Here is a 26170-nt window from a genome sequence, read left to right on the forward strand (position 1 = left end):
TACATACTTTGGCATGGAGGATTTATTTTCGATTTTATTTGTTTTTATGAAATTGCTTTACTTACTGTGTTTTTCTACCTCCTTGTAGAGTCCTCCATGAGCTCCATCACCTCTCCTCACCTCCCCCCACTTCCATTTGCTTGGAAAAAGCAGTGCACGTTAGTTGCAGTCATGCGTACTGCTATATGCGCTCTACAAATCCCATAGTTCATAGTACCTAGTTCATCTCCGGAGCAAGCAAGAGACAGTGGCTACGTTCCTACATATGGTGGGACTATAGAGAGTGAGCATAGCCACCTTCTAAAAGAAAGGCAGATCGCAGCAACAGCAAAAAAAAAAAAAAATATGGAATTGCTAAAAAAGATTATTTTTTGAGTTAAGAATATAATTTTTTTTTAAAGCAGAATTTAGTGTCACTTTAAGAAAACCCTCACTAAATATTTCTTATGTGTTCCCATTTACACAGCATACCTGAAAAGAATTAAATATATATTTTTTTTACCTTTCTTTATTTCTTTGGAGTAGGATTATACACAGAGCTGCAGGATATTCTGAACAATTTCATAGCAACACAATCGGGAACAGAGTCAGTTTCCCCATAATACAATACAGAATCCCAACCCTGAGATCTTTAAAGTGTAAGTTCACAGAAGATCTCTAAGGTGAACTTACACTGGACCCCTTTCCTTATCCCCCGGTCCTGCTGTACCGGATTCCCGCGATCCGCTGCTGTCAGACAACGGGTCACCAATTCACCGGTCTGAGGATTTGAAATTTCCTGCGGCTTAAAGGAGTTGTAAAGGCAGCAAGAAGGTTTTTTATCTTAATGCATTCTTTCAAATGAGATTAAAAAAAACCTTCTGGTTGTAGCAGCCTCCCTAGTACCCCCTAATACTTACCTGAGCGCCATCTCTATCCAGCGATGTCCACAAATCCCTCAGCCGTCCGGGACTCTCCGTCCTGATTGACTGGGACACAGCCGCAGCGCCATTGGCTCCCACGGCTGTCAATAAGTCAGTTAGCCAATCAGGAGAGAGAGGGGGTGAGCCTGAATGGCAGCTCCAAGTTTGAATGGACACACGGAGCTGCAGCTCGGCTCGGGTGCCCCAATAGCAAACTGCTTGCTGTGGGGGCACTCGATAGGAGGGAGGGGCCAGGAGCAGCAACGAGGGACCCGAGAAGAGGAGGATCCAGGCTGCTCTGTGCAAAACCAACTGCACAGAGGATGGAAGTATAACATGTTTGTTATTTTAAAAAAAAAAATGAGACTTTATAAATCTCTTTAATCCCCTATCTGTACCTCTCAGCGTGTACAGATAAGAGGCAGACATTCTAATTGGTCAAGCTTTCACATGGACGGTGCTGACCAATCAGAGCCGGCCTAGCCCGTCCTGTCATCGCTTCAGGAGAGGAGAGAAAACCAGGAGGATTTCAGATCCTCAGACCAGTAGAGCAGTAGAGCGACCTCCCGGTGCCTGACAGCGGCGGGATCAGGGAGGGGGGGGTGGAGAAGGGGGTCCAGTGTAAGTTCATCTTACAGATTTTTTGTAAAGGTGAACTTACCCTTTAACTCTTTGTTATGCTTGGGGGGGGGGGGGGTTACTAAACCTGGAAACCTGGAGGGTGCAACCAATGACTTCCCAGGTTTTAGTTGAACAAGCTGAAGTTAGAAGCTGATTGGCAGAGCTGCACCAGATTCTGAGTGCTCCAGTTTTAGTAAATCCCCCCCATAGTGTTGAAATTTAGTTACTAATGAAGAGATCAGCAAGCGTAGAATTAGGTGTAGGTGCAAAAGTGGACATATACTTTAAAAAACAAACGTTACATCATCCTTAACCACTTCCGGCACTTTTTTTTTTCCCCAGTGATCATTTACATTGTAAAAGCCATTCTAGCAGCTTTTTTGCTTATGACCGCCACCCCCCACCCATCGGCGCCTCTATGGGCTCTCCCGTGCGATCGGGAAGCCGGATATCTGATCTGACAGGTTACCACAGAGCTGGCCGAGGACATGGTGGTTTCCCACCATCTCCATGACCCTGGGAGTCCGGAAGCAATGTCACTCCAGCTCTGGCCGATGTAAACAGTGTCATTTTTTTCCCCCTATAAAGTAGAGATCAATGTTTTTTTTTTTTTTTTTTGCTCTGTTGGATCTGTTCCTCTTCCGTCTAGCGCATTGAGTTGAATGGCTGTCGAAAGTAAAAAAACAGGTGGTCCATTTACATCCGGCCACCAAAGTACATGGACACCAGACACAGACCTGTCATGAGAGATCACCTGCTGAGCAAGTGGATGGCTGTTGGCCCCATGTGAAAGGGGCCTTAGGGAAGCACTGTAAAGGAGTTTTTTGTGATTTTTCTAGTCACAATTATTTTGAAAATGAAGAAAATTGTTCACACTTTTTTTTTTTTTTTACATACTGTCACCAGTGCAGTGCAGCATCATCATATAACTTGTGTGACGGTGATTGGTGACACTGATTGGTGACAGTATGTAAGAAGAAAAAAATGTTATAATCTATTTATTTTTATTTTTTAAATGTTTTATTCCATTTAAAAAAAAAAATGTTTACGATTTTTTTTCTAACACACTGTGACCAGAGCAATACAGTGTTACCATAGTAACACTGTACTACTCTGAGGAAGTGATCCGGATTTTTAATTTATTTCTTTACTAAAAAAGTAATAGCGTTCACTTGTAGTACCTGCTCTTCAACAGTGCTTAAAACTTTGGACAGATATAACATGCAAAAACTATCGCAGCTCTGTAATTAGTAAATACATCAATAAATTAGATTTTTTAAATGCACGTACCTGAATTTGACCTTGGATCAGCCTCTTGCAGTCCCTGTGCAGCAGAGCTCAAGTGTAGCAGCAAGTAGCCAGTTAGTTCAGGTGCTAACAAGAAGCACAGTGATAGAAGGCAAAAGCAGAGTGACAGAGAGATGAGATGAGCTCATCGCTGTGCTGCTTCTCGTTTCACTGTCCAGTCACAGGTTAGGGGTGGGTCCAGGATGACCTGAGCTCAGAAGAAATGGGTTGAATGATGCTGGCCATCAAACAGAGGATAGATCTAGTGACAGGATAAAAGTGGCAGCAAAAAAGTACTATGATGGAAAACTCTGGATTCAAGGTGAATATTGCAGCAAAAGCTGATTTTGTTATTTTACGTTTTAATTGGATATTAGATTTTGTTAATTCTGGACTTCTTTTACCACAAGATTCATGCACATACCAGTAGTTTGAAACAATAGATATATGTTTGTACTGGTCACTGGAGAGCCTGAAGTGCTTTGTGGGACGTGGAGGGAAGGGGGCATTTCAGGACCTCCCAGGTTTTGCACCAAAGACAAATCGCTCATAATGAAATGTACATGAACACAACTTGTAGTGCCTGAGCACAGAAACTTGTGTTAGGAAAGTTTTTTTAAGCAGTTGGTCTAGTTAATCCAGTTATAAGTATAGATCCAGCTCACCTAAAGTGAACCTATGGCCACGCTATAGACATTTAGACATTTGCTAGAGATGGGCTTGAGTGTTCGGGATCCTAGTCCCAACCCACCTGCCCGATCCCACCAGGAAGCAGACACAGCACACCGTTAATCACAGGCAGTGAGATCTTTCCTGGTCCACAACTGCACAGACCGGGAAAAGTCTCACTGCCTGTGATTGGTGGTGTGCAGTGTGGGCTTCCTGGTGGGATCGGGCAGGTGGGTTGGGACTAGGACCCTGAACATGCTTGAGCCAATGTCTAGCATTTACATGTTCTTTAAAGTTTTAAATGCGCTTTAAAGCAATCCTTTAGTAACCTCTGTTGCTACAGGTATTGTGAAGCAGTTCAACCTCAAAGTTCACAACAGACGCACTGGAGTCTTGCAGGTCAGCAGCTCAGCTAACCTTACTCTCACTCCCCGCGGTGACTAGGCAAACATTCAGTCTTCTCATCTCTAATGTGGACATGTGGAGCAGGTGCTGTGGGTGAGCGGAGCAGGATGAGCTGAGCTGCTGAGAGGTGGATGGACAACTATAGCATGTCTGTCTTGAACTGAAAGATGAATTGCTCTACAATGGCGGCAGCTAGAGAGGTCAGTGAAGGCTTGTTTTCAAAGCTTATTCCTGCCCAAGCCAATTTTCAGCTTTCAGCGCTGTCACACTTTAAATGACAATTGCGCAGTCGTGCAACACTGTACTCATGAGAAATTTTTATCAGATTTTCCAACACAAATAGAACTTTCTTTTGGTGGTATTTAATCACCATTGGGTTTTTTATTTTTTGCTAAATAAATTAAAATCTTTCTAATAAATTCAGCCCAAATGTATTCTGCTACATTTCCTTGGTGAAAATAGACATATCAGTGTATATTATTTAGTCTAGGAAAGTTAAAGAGTCCACAAACTATGATATATTTTGTATATACCGTATCTGAAAATTGATCAATCCTGATGTACTGACAACCTATCTCATTTTTTGAGGCCTGAAAATGGCAAGATAGTACAAATAGCCTCAAATGACTCCTTCTTAGAAAGTAGACAGACCAGGTATTTAGTAAGAGGCATGGAAAGTTCTTTGAAGTTGTCATTTTTTTTGTCACAATTAGTTGGAAAATGAAGAAATTAAAAAAAAGAAAATAAAAAACAAATATATATATATTTTTTTACATACTGTCACCAGTGCACTACAGCATTATCATATAACTGGGGAGACGGTCATCAGGGACACTGACTGGTAACAGTAAGTAAAAAAATATATATATTTTTCTATTATTACATTTTTTTTTTTTCCTTTTTTCTAAACATTTTTTTTTCTAACACACTGTGACCAGTACCACTATTTTTTTACATGTTATGATTGCATATACCGATGCATTTCTTTGGTATGAGCAACCATTCTTCCTAAATGAAACTAGTGTCATTTTAATGTGATTAGCTGTGATTGGTCAAAGTGCTGTAATTGGTACAGATGAGCTATGGTTGGCCAATCTGTACTATGTGATAGCTGTGACCAATCACATCAAGCAACACAGTTGTATACAATGGATGGCATAAAAGGAAGCAATCCATTGTTTATAACTGTCATGTGATCTGCTGTGATTGTTCACAGCAATAACATTACACTGGCAGTGAGGCGGTGCAGTGTTTAGTCATTGGCTGTATCCAGTGGACACAGCAGGTGGCAGATTGCGCCGCTGCGTGGCTCCCCGAGAGCCGCATTCTGGGACGACATCATATGATGTCTAAGAACAACAGTGCTCTAGCCCGGCTGTAGTTTTATTATATAGACTGGGCGGGAAGGTGTTAATATTTGTTTAAACATGTGAATACTTGGGCTACGTCACTAGCTTGTGAGGGTCTAGGGAGCGAGCGCGCGCCCCCGGAGGCGCGCTCCCGCTCCCGCGTGGTCACGGACCCCCCCCCCCCGCGCGTGTGACCAGCGGACCCGATGTCCGCCGGTCACTCGGCGATCGGCGGGGGAGAGGGAGAATGTCAGGCAGCTTGTGTAAACAAGCTGCCTGTCATTCTCCTCGCTGTAAAGACACTGATAAAACGGATCTAGTATGTAGATCCGTTGATCAGTGTCCTTACAGCTCAAGCCACAGCCAATCACAGTAGAAAGCACGCCCCTAGGGATACACACAGCCCCTCCCTTCCAAATAAAGTTAACCCCTTCACAACCAGTGTATTTTTACAGTAACAGTGCATATGTATAGCACTGATTACTGTAGAAATGTCACTGGTAACCCCAAAAGTGTCACAAATGTCAGTCAAGGGTCCGATCTGTCCGCCCCAATGTCGCAGTACCGCAAAAAAAATCGCAGATCGCCGCCATTACGCGTTAAAAAAAAAACAGCAAAAATGACAAAAATCTTTCCCTTTGTTAGTAAACGCGATAACTTTTGCGCAAACCAATCAAAATACGCTTTTTGCGATTTTTTTTTTTTTTTTTTTTTTTTTTTTTTTTTTTTTTTTTTACCAAACATATGTAGCATAAAACAAATTGGCCGAAAATTTTAAAAAATTTTGATTTTTACTTTTTTTTTTGGGGGGAATTTCATATAAAAAAATGTGAAAAATATTGCTATTTTTGCAAAATTGACGCTCTTTTTTTGTTTATAGCGCGTGATCAAAAAATCGCACAGGTGATCAAATACCACCAAAAGAAAGCTCTGTTTGTGGGAAAAAAAGGACGTCAAATTCGTTTAGGTACAGCGTCGCACGACCGCGCAATTGTTTGTTAAAGTCACGCAGTGCGCGAATCGCAAAATACCCCCTGGTCAGGAAGGGGGTAAAATCTTCCGGGGCTTAAGTGGTTAAATGTCAGTAGGCTGGGCACAGATCTACGTTAAATTGGCAACAAGTGTATCAGGCTTTGTTTAGGGCAGTGCCACAAAGTGTGGTTGGCCTTTTATATAGGATAGGGGCTTACAAGGAACCTGTCTGGGTAGAAGCATAAGACCCCCAACTGTTAAATTGTTTTTTTGGACCCTGGGGGATGCTATTCATACATTGGCCATACACTGTTAGAATTTCAAAAACCGCTGAAAATATAAAAGAGGGTGGCCCTGCCATTCAGCTGTATGGCCAACTTTATCTGTCATTACTAAATGAGCCACTAACCAAATAAAGGCATGCAGCCAAGGAAGCACCTGACATGCACATGCTTTTTTTGGGTGAGGGTACTTTCACACAGGCTTTCCACCTGATGGACTCAGTTTTGCTCAGCGGGGATCGATCTGCCAATCCCTGCTGAGCAGGTGAATGACAGGTCCGTCTCCGCTTACTTTGCAGAGACAGACCTGTCAGAGCCCCGCTCTCCTCTATGGGAGATGCGATGAAAACGGACCACCTGTCCCATTTTCATCCAATCCTATCCACCAGACGGATGGAAAATGGAAAGGGTTTCCATCTGTCTGGATTTCACGGACAGGATCGGACTGGATAGCAGTGGCTGTCAGCGAAGATGTCACCGCTGACATCTGCTGCCCCATAGAGGTAAATGGAGCATCTGATTAGGTCTGCCTGAAAAAACTGATAGGCGAACCTGATTGGAAAGCCCATGTGAAAGGGGCCTTAGTGATTTATTAACCCATTATAGTGAAGGAAGGATCAGGATGACAGCCCTGGAGTTTGCACTTTCATAAACAAGTCAGCAATGGCAGCTGTCGCAATTCTATTATTAAGCCCATGTTCACATTGGTCCGATTTGACATGCGATTTGACATGTCAAATCGGAGCCAATTGCCGGCAATGACACTGTCCGCATTAATGCGGCGCCGACTTTGGGACGCTGCACCGATTCCCAAAAGTAGTTTTTGTACTACTTTTGGTGACTTCAATGGGCGATTTCAATTGACATCTGTGCAGGAACCCACACAGATAGATGTCTGTGAAATCACTTCCGAAGTCGGACTGACATGCCGGCTTGAAATCGTGCGAGTTAAGCATTTGAAACCACTACATTTTTTTTTTCTTTTCTTTTATTTCATGCCATAAATTATTTTTTGCATTTATAGCAGCACATTTATTATACAAAATCGGTAGTGTATGATAATAGCAAAAAGGTGCACATATCTGAATATGAAGTGTTGACTTTTTTTTTTTTTTAGGAAAAGAAAATCTATTTAAAAACATTTACAGCAATAATGAATAAAACACAAGTTGGCTCATACAGAATGGTACATTTGCATCTCCATATCGAAAAGGTTCAAAAACAAATTACATCTGAAAATGTTTTACCTAGGGTCAATGTTAAAAAGTTTTTGGTAGGCTAAGGGTCCTTTCACACGGTCCGCTGTGCGGTGCGGACTGTTCTCTGCTCATCGGGGGATCGATCAACCGATCCCCGCTGAGCAGGCGGATGACAGCTCCCTCTCCGTTCTGTGTGCGGAGAGGGAGGTGTCAGAGCCCCGCTGCTCTCTATGGGGGAATCGGATGAGAGCAGACCGCCTGTCCGCTCTCACCCGATCCGATCCCCTGGACGTATGGAAAATAGGGTTTCCATCGGTCCGGATTTCACGGACAGGATCGGATGCGGATGGCAGCGGGTGTCAGCGGAGGTGTCTCCACTGACATCCGCTGCCCCATAGGGATGCATGGAGGACCCGATCAGATCTGCCTAAAAAACTGACAGGCGGATCTGATCGGATCGTTCGTGGGAAAGGGGCCTAACTTATTTATTTTAAACAGGTATTTATATAGCACAGACAATATAGGCAGGGCATTACGCATTGTACGACCCTCAAGGAGCTTACAGTCTAAGGTCCCGATCTCATACTAGGGCCAATTTAGACAGGAGCCAATAAACCTGCCAGCATGTTTTTGGAGTGCGGGAGGAAACCAGAGTATCCGGAGGAAACTCACACAAGCACAGGGAGAAAATGCACATATCTATGGAAATAGTGTCCTAGCTGGGATTTGAACTGGGGACCTAGCTTCATTTTATCTGACAGTAAGTACCAGTATAATACCAAACATGAATTAGAAGCCTGGTGTGTAGACGCTTGGGCAAAAGCTGAACATTTTTTTTCTTAGCTGGCTTTTATGTATGTGTTCTAAAAGGAAAGAGGAAGAGGAAAACTCAGAATACTGCATATAATCTGCTGCCAGAGTAGCTCAGTGCAGTTACAACCCTGTAGGCTGTCCTCTATTATCTTCCATTTCTTTTGACTGCAATTCATTTGAGCAGGCCTTTCCCTTCTGTCCACAGCTGTCTGTCATTGAAACCTCGGACTGAGCTGTCTATTAAGGGATGAACGATTGTTCTGAGTCATCCAGCCCTTTGTGTAAATTTCATCTTGATCTATTCACAGCAGGCTTTTCTCAACATGTACTAAGGGAGGGAGAACAATGAGCGGGACCGAGAGGGCCACCTGCTGGGTTGATAGAGAATGTCATAATATTCATATGAAATATTTTCTATTTACACAATATTAAAAGAAAAAAAAAATGGTAACAAGCTTTTAAAAAATTCAATTTTTTTTTTTTTTTAATCTCTGACCATAACAAATAAAACAAGAAAATATGTACAAATAATCAAAACCACTATACATCCTCTTTAAAACAGCATAAGACCTTTTTGTTTTCATAGTTGCATAAAAATATTAACACAATAATGTGCATGTTTAACTACTTGACCTCTGAAAGATTTACCTCCCCTTCATGACCAGGCCATTTTTTTTTACGGGACTGCATTACTTTAACCACTTAAGCCCTGGAAGATTTTACCCCCTTCCTGACCAGGGCTTATTTTGCGATTCGGCACTGCGTGACTTTAACGAACAATTGCGCGGTCGTGCGACGCTGTACCCAAATGAAATTGACATCCTTTTTTTCCCACAAACAGAGCTTTCTTTTGGTGGCATTTGATCACCTGTGCGATTTATTTATTTATTTATTTATTTTTTTCATGCGCTATAAACAAAAAAAGCGACAATTTTGCAAAAATAACAATATTTTCACATTTTTTTTTATATGAAATCCCCCCCCCCCCCCCCAAAAAAAAATTTAGGCCAATTTGTTTTCTGCTAGATTTGTAGCGTATTTATAAGCGTATTTTGATTGGTTTGCGCAAAAGTTATTGCGTTTGCTAACTAAGGGAAATATTTTTGTCATTTTTATTGTTTTTTTTTTTTTTTAACGAGTAATGGCGGCGATCTGCAATTTTTTTTTTTTTTTTTTGCAGGACTGCGACATTGCGGCGGACAGATCGGACCCCTGACTGACATTTTTGACGCTTTTGGGGGTACCAGTGACATTACTACAGTAATCAGTGCTATACATATGCACTGTTACTGTAAAAATGACACTGGCAGGGAAGGGGTTAAGTTTATTAGAGAAGGAGGGGTTAAGTGTGTCCCTAGGGGTGTGATTCTAGCTGTAAAGGGATGTGGCTGTTTGTGTAACTACAGAGATATATGATCCTACATAGCAGGACCGTATGATCTCTGCACTTACACTAGGGAGAATGACAGGCGGCTTTGTTTACATTAGCCGCCTGCCTTTCTCCCTCTGTACCGGACGATTCCGAGTGACCGGCAGACATCGGGTCCGCCGGTCACACGCGCGGACATGTTAGGGAGCGAGCGGGGGTGGGAGCGCGCCTCCGGCGGTGCACGCTCACCCCCTAGAGGCTCACAGGCTAGTGACATAGTCCTACGTCACTTTGCCTGTGAGGGGCTGACTGCCGCCGTAAATAGTCGTGCGGCAGTCGGCAAGTGGTTAACTGACAATGTCGCGGTTGTGCGATGCTGTACCCAAATAAAATGTATGTTCTTTTTTTTCCCCACAAATAGAGTTTTCTTTTGGTGGTATTTAATCACCTCTAGTTTTTATTTGTCTATAAACAAAACAAGACCGACAATTTTGAAAAAGAAAAAACAATATTTTTTATTTTCTGCTATAAAACAAAATGTAAAAAAAAATCTAATTTCTTCAGAAATGTAGGCCAATATGTATTTTTCGACATATTTTTTGGTTAAAAAAAATCCCAATAAGCGTATATTGATTGGTTTGTGCAAAAGTTATAGCGTCTACAAACTATTCGGGTCTGCGATTTTGTAGTGGACAGTCGGGACACTAACTGACACTTGACACTTTTTGGGGACCAGTGACACCAATACAGTCATCAGTGCTAAAAAATATGCACTGACACTGTACTAATGACACTGGCTGGGAAGGGGTTACATCAGGGGCGATCAAAGGTTTATTTGTGTGCCTAGCCTGTGCTTTACTAAACTGTGGGAGGTGCTTGTACTAGGGGAAGGCAGAGATCCATGTTCCTGCTTATCAGGAACACAGGATCAATGTCTTTCCCGCTGACAGAACGGCAGTCTCCCCTGTTTACACTGGCAGACTGCCATTCTGCCTGTGTAACGAATAATCGGCGGGTGCCGGCAGACATAGAGTTTGCGGTACCCACTGATCGGCTCCCGCTGTGAATAATCACAGCTGAAGCTGGCCAGCGACAGCGGGCCTGTGTGCCCCCAACCCAGGAGTGCTGGATCACGTACTAGGTACGTGATCCAGCGCAGGCGAGCCGCCTTGCCGCCGTATACAGTGGATATAAAGAGACTACACACGCCTGTTAAAATGTCAAGTTTCTGTGATGTAAAAAAAATGAGACAAAGATAAATACCGTAGTTTCAGAATTTTTTCTACCGTTTTAATGTGACCTATAAACTGTACAACTCAGTTGAACAACAAACTGAAATATTTTAGGTGGAGGGAAGTAAAAAAAAAAAAAAAAAAAAAACGAAAATAATATGTGGTAACATCCTTAAACTAATACTTTTTTGAAGCACCTTTTGATTTGAATACAGCACTCAGCCTTTTTGGGTATGAGTCTATCAGCATGGCACATCTTGACTTGCAAAAACACTCCAAATCTGTCAGATTGCGAGGGCATCTCCTGTGCACAGCTCTCTTCACATCATCCCACAGATTTTCAGGTTTCAGCTCTGGCTGGGCCATTCCAAAACTTTCTTCTTCTTCTGGTGAAGCCATTCCTTTGTTGATTTGGATGTATGTTTTGGGTCGTTGTCATGCTGAAAGATGAAGTTCATCTTCATGTTCAGCTTTCTAGCAGAAGCCTGAAGGTTTTGTGCCAATATTGACTGTTATTTGGAACTGTTGATAATTCCCTCTACATTGACTAAGGCCCCTGTTCCAGCTGAAGAAAAACATCCCCAAAGCATGATGCTGCCACCACCATGCTTCACTGTGGGTATGGTGTTCTTTTGGTGATGTGCAGTATTTTTTTTTGCGCCAAACCTATTTTGTGGAATTATGGCCAAAAGGTTCAACCTTGGTGTCATCAGACCATAACACATTTTCCCACATGCTTTTGGGAGACTTCAGGTGTGTTTTTGCCAAATTTAGCTGGGCTTGGATGTTTTTCTTTGTAAGAAAAGGCTTCCATCTTGCCACTCTACCCCATAGCCCAGACATATAAAGAATACGGTAGATTTTCACATGTACCACACAGCCAGTACTTGCCAGATATTCCTGCAGCTACTTTAATGTTGCTGTAGGCCTCTTGGCAGTCTCCCTGACCAGTTTTCTTCTCGCCTTTTCATCAATTTTGGGGTGACGCCCAGATTTTGGTAATGCCATATTTTCTCCACTTTATGACGACCGTCTTCACTGTGTTCCATGGTATATCTAAGCCTTGGAAATTCTTTTGTATCCTTCTCCTGACTGATACCTTTTAACAATGAGATTCCTCTGATGCCTTGGAAGCTCTCTGCGGACCATGGCTTTTGCTGTAGGATGTGATTAAGTAAATGTCAGGAAAGACCTACTAGAACAGCTGAAGTTTATTTGAAGTTAATCAGAGACACCTTAAATAATGTTTTGTTTTTTAGATCAAAGTAGGTAGGCAGGTGAACAACTGCCCCACCTGCCCCCGCCATGCCCCCCGTTACACCTGTCCATGGAGAAATAATTAAAAAGGCAATGGGATTGATTTAGTAAGCCTAGTGCAAAATCTGGGGCAGCTGTGCTTGGTAGCTAATCAGCTGCTAACTTCAGCTAGTTCAATTAAGATTAAACAATAAAACCTGGAAGCTGGTTGGTTTCTTTGCAGAGCTGCACCAAATTATGCACTCTCCAGTTTTAGTAAATCAACCCCAATGATTGGTTAAATCAACAACTGTGAATAGTGGTGGAAACCCCCATATGTAAATGTGGATCACCAGAATGCTGTATCCAACTTATGCTGCTGAAACCCTAATAACTGGTATATAACTGAAAGGAAATAACTAAGTGTACTGCAAATATGATATACAGTATACAACATATATACAGTATATTGTGCATGGGGTATATTTGTTTATGTGGTATATATCACTTTGTTATTTCCTTTGAGTTGTATACCAGTTTTGGTTTCGGCACCATAAATTGGATATAGCATTCTGGTGATTTACATTCACATAGGGGATTTAGTGAAAAGGTGTACCTAAAACAAAATCTATGTCTTTTTTTCCCCCACAAATAGAGATTTCACTATTCACTTTTTTTTAAGGCAGCACTACACTGTTTGGTTCTATTAGGTGTGGGAACACCCCTATATCACCTGCAAGAATTCGGGGTCTCATAGACAACTATTACAAGACTGCACACTGTCATTGATGATAAAGGGGTCAATACACAGTATTAGGAATTAAGGGTATGCAGACTTCTGAATAGTTGTCATTTCATTAGTTTACTTGTTGCCATATTCTGTTTTATGATTGTCCCTCTTTGTTATTACCTACAGTTACAGAATATTAAACCCTATAAGAAATGAACGAAGTGTGTTTTGCCTGCTCGCTCATGTTTTTTTTTAAAAATGGTACATAATGTATATTACCTATTCTCCAAGGGTATGCAGACTTTGTGCACAACTATAGACTATTATTTGGGGAAAGTGCAGGTAAATAATTCAGCGATCATATACAGTGCCTTAAAAAAGTATTCATACCCCTTGAAATGTTCCACATTTTGTCATGTTACAACCAAAAACGTAAATGCATTTCATTGATGCATTTCATTGGGATTTTATGTGATAGACCAACACAAAGTGGCACATAATTGTAAAGTGGGAGGAAAATGATAAATGGTTTTCACTTTTTTTTTTACAAATTATCTGAAAAGTGCAGCTTGCATTTGTATTCAGCCTCCTTACTCTTATACCCCTAACTAAAATCTAGTGGAACCAATTGCCTTCAGAAGTCACCTAGTTAGTAAATAGAGTCCTGTGTGTAATTTATTCTGTGACGCTCTCAGAGGTTTGTTCGAGAACCTTAGTGAAAAAACTGCATGAAGGCCAAATAACACATCAGAGAGGTCAGGGATAAAGTTGTGAAGACGTTTAAAGCAGCGTTAGGTTATAAAATAATATCCCAAGCTTTGAACATCTCACGGAGCACTGTTCACTCCATCATCCGAAAATGGAAAGAGTATGGCACAACTGCAGACCTAACAAGATCTGGCCGTCCACCTAAACTAACAGGCCTGGGCAAGAGGAGCATTATTCAGAGAAGCAGCCAAGAGGGCCATGGTAACTTGGAGATCCACAGCTTAGGTGGGAAAGTCTGTCCACATGACAACTATTGGTCGTACACTCCACAAATCTGGCCTTTATGGAAGAGTGACAAGAAGAAAGCCATTGTTGAAAGGAAGCCATAAAAAGTCCAGTTTGAGAGAAGCCATGTGGGGGACACAGCAAACATGTGGAAGAAGGTGCTCTGGTCAGACCAAAATTTAACTTTTTGGCCTAAAAGCAAAATGCTATGTGTGGCAGAAAACTAACACTGCACATCACCCTGAACACACCATCCCCACCGTGAAATATGGTGGTGAAAGCATAATGTTGTGATGATGCTTTTCTTGAGCAGGGACAGAGAAGCTGGTCAGAGTTGATGGGAAGATGGATGGAGCCAAATATAATAATGCAATCTTAGAAGAAAACCTGTTAGAGTCTGCAAAACACTTGAGACTGGGGAGGAAGAGCTACAATGGAATGGTTTAGATCAAAGCATATTCATGTGTCAGAATGGCCCAGTCAAAGCCCAGACCGAAATCCAATTGGCAAGACTTGAAAATTGCTGTTTACAGATGCTCTCCATCCAATCTGACAGAGTTTGATCTATATAAAGCAGAATGGACAAACATTTCACTCTCTAGATGTGAGCTGGTAGAGACATCCCCAAAAAGAATTGCAGCTGTAATTGCAGTGAAAGGTGGTTCTACAAAGTATTGACTCAGGGGGGCGGAATACAAATGCACGCCACACTTTTCAGATATTTATTTGTAAAACATTTTGAAAACCATTTATCATTTTCCTTGCACTTCACAATTATGTGCCACTTTGTGTTGGCCTATCACATAAAATCCCAATAAAATACATTTACGTTTTTGGTTGTAATATGACAAAATGTGGACAATATCAAGGGGTATGAATACTTTTTCAAGGCACTTAGAAAACCTGGTTCACATTTAAAGGGATTGTAAAGTCTTGTTTTTTCCAATAAAAATACCAAACATGTTATACTTTCCTGCTCTGTGCATTTGGTTTTGCACTGAGCAGCCTGGATTCTCCTCTTCCCGGGTCTGGGTTTCGGCTTTCCTGACCCCTCCCTCCCTTTGAGTGCCCCCACAGCAAGAAGCTTGCTATGGGGCCATGGGGCCACCTGAGCCGAATCACAGCTTTGTGTATTCATTCAGACACGGACCCGCTGTTCTGTCCTGCCCCCTCTCTCTCCTGATTGGCTAGCTAACTTTGATTGACAGCAGCAGGAGCCAATGGTGCCGCTGCTGTTTCTTCGCCAATGAGTAGGGGAGTCCTAGACGGTTGAGACAGTCGTGGACATCGCTGGATCCAGAGGGTGAGGTAAGCATGAGGGGGGCTGCTGCACACACAAGGTTTTTTATCTTATTGCAAAGAATGCATTATGATAGAAAACCTTCTGACTTTACAACCCCTTTAATCCGCTGTTATACCTTTCTGAAATTTTTATAACCATGTCTACTTTTGGCCCTGTGCAGGAGATGGGTAAGCAAAACAGCAAGCTGCGCCCAGAGATGCTACAAGACCTGCGTGAAAATACAGAGTTCTCAGATCATGAGCTACAGGAGTGGTATAAAGGTTTTCTAAAAGACTGTCCATCTGGCATTCTCAATGTCGAAGAGTTTAAGAAGATCTACGCCAATTTTTTCCCATATGGAGATGCCTCTAAGTTTGCTGAGCATGTTTTTCGTACATTTGACACCAACGGTGATGGGACCATCGATTTTCGGGAGTTTATCATTGCTCTGAGCGTCACCTCCAGGGGGAAGTTGGAGCAGAAACTAAAGTGGGCGTTCAGTATGTACGATCTAGATGGGAATGGATACATCAGTCGGGATGAAATGCTGGAAATTGTACAGGTAAACGGGGATTTAGAAACATTTATACAAATGTAAAACTGTGGAACTTGATTGATTTAGCCCCGGTTCACACTCATGCGCTGCGAATTTGGTGCAAATTTAAAGCCGTACACGGTGCAAATTCTCATTGTGATTTCTACTTGCCATGTGCGATCTCAATGCACATTTAGTGTGAATATGTGAAGGGAGTGTTCACATCTGGGATTTAATTTTCTCTAATATCTAGGCAAAATAAGAAAACTAGCAGTGATGTGAACACTGGACTTTTTTTTTTATAATAAAAGTTTATTAAATTTTCAGAAATCCAAAATGCAACAAGAATCACAAAAAAGTAGAAACATAAATTCTACATCTGATATACATATTTAAAATAATCCACCAAGTACAGGATGCACATTACATACATATAAGTCAAGCGTGTATCAGACACCAAATGCCCCCGGGTTCTCCACCCATCCCGACACCATCGTCATTACGGGTGTGGGCGACTAGGCGGTGGTAAACCAAGGCACGATAGGAGTCCCCATTATACAGACACCTGATATGACCCATCATGTACATTATGCGTATAGTGGGCAGATGTGGCTTAAATAGAGCATCAGTAAAATGAGGGAAGGAAAGGGTAGTGGGGGAAGGAAAACGAATCTTCAGGAAAAAACAATACAGGAAAGATAGAAATCAATTTAACAACTAATGCAGGGTACGGCTATAGGGTAATCAGGTAGCAATTACAACCACATCTGAGGTAGGTACAGGGATCACAATTAGTTAGTAGGTATATCCAAGGAATAATACACCCAGCCTGACCAAATGGCTTTAAATTTGTCTTGTTGGTCTTTGACCATGTGTATCCACCTCTCCGCTTCCAAGATAGCATCAACCTCCCTTTTCCAGTCCAGCAAAGTGGGACATATTGATTATTTCCAGTATTTAGGGATCAGCACTGGACTGCAAATTGATTCCAGTCCAATAGAAGAGTGGAGCTGAAATTCGCACTGCACAGCACTAAACTCGCACAGGACTTTTGTTTTAACTGGATTTCGCACTGTATATATGTGAACAGCCGTCATTGGAAATAATACTTTTTTATGACATGCGAATCTATCTATGGTTTTCGGATCCCATCTGATCCGCATAGAATTTGCATAGGTGTGAACCAGGGCTAAAAATAGAACAACCAAATACATTGCTCTTGCATGCTATGACTTTTTCCTGATTGTATCTCTAGGCAAGACCTTTTTTTTTTTTTTAGTTTTTGATAGATTGGGGAAGAGTTAGACCATCTGTCTAGTTCTTATCACTATCTGTGTCTCCTTTGGGATGATTCACCACTCTATTTTGTAGCATTGTCACCGAGACAGGAATGGAGGGGAAATCCAAAACTTTAGAATTGTCCCCAGAACAATCTTTTAATGGGGACAATTGTTCTGGCGACAACGGTTCAAGAGGGAAATTAACCTTAGATTTTTTTCTCCAAAACAGGATATGCAGGGAAATTTTCTTAATAATACAAAAAAAAACAAAAAAAAAAAACCTAGCAGGGGTTTTAACCCTTCCCCAACCTATCCAAAATAAAAAGGAAAAAAAAGTTTTTGTGATACATACACTTTAACCACTTCTGGTCCAAGCCCATTTCTGACTCATGTTGTTTACAAGTTAAAATCTGTATTTTTTGCTAAAAAATTACTTATAACTCCCAAACATTTTATATATATTGTTTTAGCAAAGACTCTGGAGAATAAAATAATAATTATTTTTTGTCACGCGGTATTTGCAGTCTTTCAAATGCCATTTTTTTGGAAAAAATACATTTCACTGCATTTAAAAAACTAAACGTAAAGTTAGCCCATTTTTTTTTTGTATATTGTGAAAGATGATGTCACGCCGAGTAAATAGATACCTAACATGTTACGGTATAAAACTGCGCGAACCCGCAGAATGGCGACAAACTATGGTCAATAAAAATCTCCATAGGCGACGCTTTCAAATTTTTTAACAGTTACCAGTTTAGAGTTACAGAGTAGCTCTTTTTTTTTTTTTAATTATTGCTCACGCTCTGGCGATCGCGACGAAACCTCACGTGTGGTTTGAACAGCGCTTTCATTTGTGTGCACGACTTCTGTACACGTTTTCTTTTGTGCGCAAGCTCACAGCGACGGGTGCGCTTTCAATTTTATTTTTCCTATTTATTTTATTTACTTTATGAACAGGTTTTAAAAAAAAAAAAAAATGTGGTCACTTTTATTGCTGTCACAATCAATGTAAAAATCCCTTGTGACAGCAATATGCAGTGACAGGTACTCTTTATGGAGGGATCAGGGGTCTAAAAAAACCCAGACCCCTCCACTGCACTTCAATGTATTCAAAATGCCGAAAACTGCATTTTTGAATACTGACACTTTTTTAAATTCGGCGCCCTTAGCCACCGAGTAACCCAGACGTGACGTCACGGACGGCGCTTCCGGGTTACATCATCGGAGACCTAATCAAAACCGAATCCGGCTTAGTTCCGAGGAGGGGCCTGAAGCGTCGGCAAGCCCCTTTTAATGCGCAGGAATCATTCATTTGGGGCACTGTGCTGGAAATGTAAACAGATCTGTGCATGCGCAGTTTGTGTACATTCTGAAAAAGATTGCAAACAGGCAGGAAAGTTTATTTTACTGCAGATTAGACATTGCATGTCTATTCTGCAAAAAAAAGGCCTGCCTGTTTGCAACTTTGTATTTTTTGCAGTTCTGCTTTAAGGAATTCCAGGCAAATGAAATACACAGCTGAAAACACACATGTAAACATTAATATGTTCCAATGTAATTCTGCATAGCCAGCCTGTAATTCATAAACCCCTGCCACACTGCCTAGCCAGGCAAGTGACAACTCTATGCCCTAATTCATCTTTGCAGTTTGCTGGCTCTCTATATGCAGCCTGCCCTTTGAGCATTGAATCCTTGTTATCATCACCTCTGTCCAGTAAGCAGGGAGGTCATACAGGGAGCTGTAAAGCCGAGCAGAAGGGTTATCTTTAGGACTAAGGCCGGCCATATACGTTAAACAGTACCTGCAGCTGTCTGAATATTAGAGCAATGACTGAATCATATTAGAAGCAGTTATTAGTTGGCTGATATATTTCTTCTTTCACTTTTTTCAATCGAAATTTGTCGAGTGGGGCGTTGCCAACAAATCTACCCACTGATTGAACTTTGGCTGATTCAGCAGGAAGTGTATATCCAGCTCAACTACTTGTACTCCCTTCATGACTGGGCCAATTTTGCGATATGGCACTGCAGTATTTTAACTGACAATTGCGCGGTGATGCGACGCTGTAACCACATAAAATGTATGTCCTTTTTTTCCCCAAGAATAGAGCTTTCTTTTGGTGGTATTTGATCACTTCTGTTTGTTTTTTTGCACTATAAACAATAAAAGACAGACATACATAAGAAAAAAAATATATATATATATATTTTTTAATTTCTGCTATAAAACAAACCCAATATAAATATGTGAAAAATCTAATTTCTTCATCAGTTTAGGCCAATATTTTTTTTGCTACATATTTTTGGTAAAAAAAATCCCAATAAGCATATATTGATTGGTTTGTGCAAATGTTATAGCGTCTACAAACTATGGGATATATTTTTGGAATTTTTAAATGTTTTTTACATGTAATTGTAGCGATCAGCGACTTGTAGCAAGACTGCGATATTGCGGTGGCCTAATCGGATACCTAACTGACACTTTTTGGGGACCAGTGACCCTAATACAGTGATCAGTGCTAACAAATATGCACGGTCACTGTACTAATGACACTGGCTGGGAAGGGGTTAATATCAGGGGTGATCAAAGGGTTGACTGTGTTCTTAGGGAGTGCTTGCTAACTGTGTGGGAGGTCAGAGACCCGTTTTTTTGCATGGCAGAAACACAAGATCACGGCCTTCCCTTGTCACAGAACTGCGATCTGCCTTCCCCGTTATGCCTGTGCCTCAAACGATAAGCGGGTCCTGGCGGACATCGTGTCCACCGGACCCGCTGATTGGCTCCTGCTTTGTCCAGTCACAGCGGGAGCAGGTCGCCGGTGGAGTGCGTGCTCCAGAATCGGAAGTGCAGAAACACGTACCTGTACCTGATTCTGCGCAGAGTCTGAATCAGGTTACAGGATAAATTCACCTTTTTTTTCTCAATATACGATTAGGCTCAGTTCACATATATGCGAATTGGATGCATTTTGAGCCACATCTGATTTGCATGACATGTGAAATGTTGATTTTCATTAAAAATGTTAAAATACATGTGATGCATCTGCAGTGTGAACTTAAACTTACGTTGGCACCCTTTATCTACTATGTATTGTCCAGCACTAAAATCGCAGCTGTGACAAAAATCCGGTCCTGAGCCTTGCAAATTAAAATCAGAACCGCATCAAAAACACACCTGATCGCTGAAAAAATGCTTTTTTTTTTTTTTTTTTTTATTTGCAGTGAAAACAAACATACAATTAACACGGGACGTGTGTGAACCCAGCCTTAATGTACTTCTTTTGCAGATATAAAAAAAAAAAAAAGCTTTCTATTTATCTTACACACCTCTGTGTCCAGCAGCTTGCTGTATAAAAAAAAAACTTCTCCATTACTTCCTGAACAGACCTTAGGATGTAACGTGGGAAGGAGTTAATCAATTGACCTCATTAACACATACCCTGCATTTGCCCTCCCCCTTCCAGCAGATTACTACCATCCATCAGGCGCACATTTTTCCTACGCAATCAGTGAAAATCGTTCTCATTAAATACACAGGCAGTGATCATTCATTTGCCATATTCACTCTGTATCCAATCAGACAGGCCCTTGCACTACATAGTTGATCTAAAGGAAATTGTACAATGCAGCCCCAGAGAGTTTAGCATGCGGCCCGGGCCCGTCTGGGGGGACACTGGGGATGCTGTGCAAACATAGCAGCTGTGGCAGCTTACATTGACAAGCCAGGCAAATGGACATGTGGAGGGATGCCAGGAAGCTGTGCAGGGCGTGTGCTAATGAAGTCAGCTGGTAAACTGCTTCCTTATCTAATTGGCTCTCACATCCCAAATCTACATACCAGGAAGTCTCTAAAGTTTTCTATGGAACACAGCAAGGGCTAAGGTAAGGCCTTGTTCTGAAAATCAAATAAAGCTTTTATCCTTCTACCACTGAGGTACATTAATGTTATATTGGTACATAGGGGTGCTGGATTTTTTTTTTAAAAAGGTGAATTTAGCCTTTAAGACTTCCCTTTTGAAATAGCAGAATTTTTCTGCCTATGTTTACTTCTCCGATGTATCAAATAATGTAAAATCTAGCTTCCCCGCCATCCTTTTTAACATACAATATTTTAAATGGCTGAACTATAAAGTCTGGTTTACCTGGGCGTACTACAGCATACACCCGTGTGACGGCCGTGATTGTCCGCACAGGGATGCACAGGCCCAGCCTCTGATCTCAGATTGACAGCTGTGCCGGCACACAGCCCCTAATGCAGTCATTGTACATTTGCAGCCATGCACCTGTGTTCTTGTCAAAGTGGGATGCAGCGGCTGTATCCATGCAGCTGCTGCATCCCACTGTAGTACGCCCGTGTGAATGAGGCCTTAAGAAGATATCACCATAGTAGAGATGTTTTTCTATTTTAGAAATATTGGGCACACTTTTTTTGCAGTTCCTAAACTTCTCCTTCCATGAGGTTTTCTTCTCAGTGCTTTATTTCTGGTACCCTCTCGTTACTCTCTGGCCACTGAGCACATGTCTCCATTCGCCCACATCTTTTTAAAAAAAGCTAAGTGATCTTTTTTTTTTTTTTTTTTTTTATTGTTTATAGCATATGTGCGCCTTCTGACAAGAATGTCATTGCAGCAGAAGCTGTTCTAGGCCTTTTTAAATAATTACCATGCTATAGCTGGTCTCCATGTTTTCCAGGTCTGTTCGGTAGAATACAGACCTCTGCCTCTATAAATCTAAAATGAAAATGGTGCAACTGTTAAACCCAGATCCTGCATTCACTATATCTGGTCTCCTACAGTACACAGAGCATGGAAATGCAATTATTTTAGTAAATATAAACCGATCAATATCTTTTCTCATCAGTAGTATGTAGCAATTAGAGCAATCTTGTGACCTGTATCAGTGAGTGCTGATAGTTTGTAGGAGGAGTTTTCGCTTCTCCCACGATTGTCCTGTCAGGCTTCAAGACCCTTAAAGAGGAAGTAAACCCTCCTCTGACACTTTTACCTATAGGTAACCCTATGATAAGGCTTACCTATAGGTACTGTAAATATCTCCTAAACATGTACCGTTTAGGAGATATTTACCTTACATGCAGCCAGTGACGTCCCTGGCGCATGCGCTCTGAAGGAACGGCCGCTGGTGCAGTTTCTTCAGAGACCCGTGCCGTGACTGTCGGCTCCCGCGCGCGGGAGTGACGTCACCGCGGCTCCGGCCAATCAGATGGCCGGATGCCGCGATCCCGGAAGACGGGCGACTGGACATGTCGCCCGTCATAGAGGTGAGCGGACGGCTCGTTCTAAGGTAAATATTTCATAATGAGCTAGTATGCGATGCATACTAGCTCATTATGTCTTTCTCTTTCAGCTTGTAAAAAAAAAAAAATTACTGAGTTTACAACATCTTTAATTCTCTGTCTGAACGTGTCTGGATAGTGCTGATTGGCCCTGTGCTGATAACATGTACCCTCCCAAGAAAAAAAAAAATCATCCATCAATCAAGATGTGACATCCCACCCACTGTTTTATTTTTTAGTTACTGGGCATGGAGGAGGAGGGAGGGACTGGGCTGTCATTTAGGATCTGTATACATGCCCACATGTGTGATGTTAATACCATGTGACCTGAATACCTCAGTTAAAATCAGGAAGTGTTCTCTGATCAAAAGAGACCAAACTGAGCACGTACAGCTGTGAACTACACATACTGTGTCTTATCTGGACTTGTCCAGAGTGAACGTGCAGGAGGGGGAGGATCTTTGCATACAGGATCACACAGCCTTTTTACACAGTGCAGAGGATTAATCACTTAAAGCGTAACTTCACTTTTGTTGAGAAATAACATTCCCTTCCGGGTGATCTCTGTACATTGCAGGGATTTTAACAAACTTTGTTGCAGATTCCTACCTTTTTGTTATTCTGAAGAAATCACTGTGTGTTCCTCTGTGCCTCTGTGATGAGTGGGTAAAATGGGAGTGGTTTCATAATTATCTTTCAGCTGTGGCAGCTGCAGGGCTCTAATGAGGAAGGCTGATGGGCCTGCATCCCTTTAGAAGTATTGCACCAAAAATTAAAATTTTTTTTTTTTTTGCAAGGGATGCCAGATTGTATCTTAGTTCAGACTTCTGGGAAAATTGGTGAGCCAATCACACAAGCAGGAAATTATGTTTCTGGGGATGTGGTCAGTACACATTCTGTGTATAGAACAGCTCCAGGTAGCCATATTGCATTGCATTTTCAGAAAATTATAACAGCTGCAGATTGAAAAGGAAAGGTCATTTTTTATAATATTCAATTACAATATGATTTGTGTCGCAATTGTATACACTATAGCAGGGATTCCCAAAATATGGCCCTACAGTTGTTCAGGAACTACAATTCCTATCATGCCTAGTCCTATATGTGAATGTCAGTTTTTACAATGCCTCATGGGATGTGTAGTTCTGCAACAGCTGCAGGGCCGTAGTTTGGGAATCCCTGCACTATAGTGTTTTTTCTATATTTGCTTTTTATTTTCCCCCCACAAAAGTGGAGTTACCCTTTAAAGAGGTTGTAAACTCGTTTGAGTTTTTTTTTTTTTTTTTACACCCTGCAAAAGAAAGACATAATGAGCTAGTATGCATCGCATATTAGCTCATTATGCAATACTTACCTCAGAACGAGCCCCCGCCGTGCCGCTCACTCACCTCTATGACGGGCGACATGTCTAGTCGCCCGTCTTCCGGGATCGCGGCATCCGGCCATCTGATTGGCCGGAGCCGCGGTGACGTCACTCCCGCGCACGCGCGCGGGAGCCGACAGTCACGGCACGGGGCTCTGAAGGAACGGCGCGATCGGCCGTTCCTTCAGAGCGCATGCGCCAGTGACGTCACTGGCGACATGTAAGGTAAATATCTCCTAAACGGTACATGTTTAGGAGATATTTACAGTACCTATAGGTAAGCCTTATCATAGGCTTGCCTATAGGTACAAGTTGTAGAGGAGGGTTTACTTCCTCTTTAAGTTACAGCGTGAGTTTAACAAGCATGCTTTTCTGCATAACACTTTAAGTAATATGTTCTTTTTTTAGATAGGCAGAACAATTTCATTTTCTGAAACATTGAGATAGAAGCACTGGTGTCATTTATTCACCCCCTTTCCTGTTGGCTATTCACAGAATGTTATCTATTTTGTGAACTATTCACTCATTACACGGTGTTCTGTGAATGGCAAAGTGGAGATAGGGTGTATAAATGACATGAGTAATATTCTGGATATAGAAAAGTAGGGATTTTGAAGGACAGAGTAGTTATGTGGCCATGGCATTTACTTTAGCAGGGGTAACATTTGTATAACAACTGAAAATTATAAAACCTGTGCCTGGAGTTCTGCTTTAATTAATAAATCACTAAGTATTGTTTAAACTTCAAAGCTAAACCCACAACAGTAAAATCAGTTTGCATATGCAGTGAAGCATGGGTTCTCAACCTGTTGCCAGCTGTTGTGGAACTAGAAGTCCCATAATGCCTCTGCCTTAGGTAATCATTTTTTTAACAGTTAGCCTTGCAATGCTTCATGGGACTTGTAGTTCTGGAACAGCAGGAGGGCCACAGGTTGAGCACCCATGCAGTAAAGCTGCTTGTTATACTCACTGTGGAACCCAAAGGGTTAAATCTCTGCATTGTGTAAAAAGGCTGTTTGATCCTGTCTTGTCTGATCTTCCCCTTCTTTTATTGTCCCCAATCCATCTGCTGATAATACAGAGCCTTGGAGGCACTCTGCACATGCTCAATTTGTGTGTATTACTTGAGAGGTTGTTTTTTTTTTTTTTTTCTTCTTTTCCATTGGAAGGGTGCATGTGTTTAGCACAGGGCCAATCCTGAGCCGAGCTGCAGCTTTGTGTATCCATTCAGACACGGAGCCACAGTTCGGCCCTGCGCTCCCTCTCTTCTCATTGGCTAACTGACTTTGACAGCAGCGGAAGCCAAAGGTGCCACTGGTATGTCTCAGCCAATCAGAAGAGAGCATCCCGGACATCTGAGGCACTCGTGGACATCGCTGGGGACTCAGGTAAGTATCAGGGGGGCTGCTACGCACTGAAGGCTTTTTATCTTAATGCATAGAAGGCATTAGGATAAAAAAACCTTCCTTTACAACAGCTTTAATCCATCTCCTACTGCTGTTTCACTATCCAAACAGGCTGGGGGTGGAGACCTAGACCATAGAGGAGATACGGTGGTGTCCTAACTATAACCAACCAAGGGCTGCTATCTTCCTGGCTGTGGTGTGTGGCAGAGCTGCGTAAGGCTGGGTTCACATATGCGCAGACGCAGTTTTCAGCCTGTCATCCGGTGCGTTTCTGTTCACTAGTTCAGGTGTGATTCAAGTCTGAGTTTTTGCCTGAATTCGCACCTGCACTGAACCCAAAAATGAACAGGACCCTTTTGGAATTTGCACCGCTCCCGTCCTGGACATGTGTAAACCGGTTCCATTGGGAGCCGGTCACACTCACATGTCATGCGAATTGGATGCGGAGGAACCCACATCCAATTCGCACATATGTGAACCCGGCCTTAATCTGAAAACTATATGAATTGAAATAAGTATCCAAGTAAACCAGCTCCCATATATGTACAGTATTTCATTTGTCTATTTAGCTGTTAAACATCATAAACCTAAACATCATGGGTAACAAAGTCTAGTCAATATCTGAATTCAGCAATGAAAGGGCTTTTGGTTAATGTGTACATTTCCATTTCTGCAGAGATGTATTCTTTCTGATAAGGAGGGCATGTGATGTCTGATTTTTGACTGAGTTCCCATGCATTTTTTTCAGGCAATTTATAAAATGGTTTCCTCTGTAATGAAGATGCCAGAGGACGAGTCCACGCCAGAGAAACGCACAGAAAAAATCTTCCGACAGATGGACACAAATAATGATGGTAAGATGGGAACATGTTTGAGTAATTTATTCTTTTCTCCATGACTTAATGAGCTATGTTTTGTATTTATGATTGCCATGTTGAAGATTTTCTGTGGTC

General features: G+C 41.8%; 1 protein-coding gene across 2 annotated transcripts in view; it reads left to right on the plus strand.

The window, feature by feature from the left end:
- The window catches only part of HPCA (hippocalcin), a 46689-nt gene that overhangs the window by 19225 nt on the left and 1294 nt on the right, over window positions 1-26170 (plus strand). For both annotated transcript variants that reach the window (XM_082245844.1, XM_082245843.1), the window contains exons 2-3: window positions 15522-15902; window positions 25966-26071. In XM_082245844.1, coding sequence (XP_082101970.1) covers window positions 15525-15902; window positions 25966-26071 — 484 coding nt within the window. In that variant the 5' untranslated portion in view covers window positions 15522-15524. The remainder of the gene's footprint in view (window positions 1-15521; window positions 15903-25965; window positions 26072-26170) is intronic.

This window comes from Pelophylax lessonae, assembly GCF_965119305.1.
Source record: "Pelophylax lessonae genome assembly, chromosome: 2".
In the NCBI taxonomy this organism is placed as follows: Eukaryota; Metazoa; Chordata; class Amphibia; order Anura; family Ranidae; genus Pelophylax; species Pelophylax lessonae.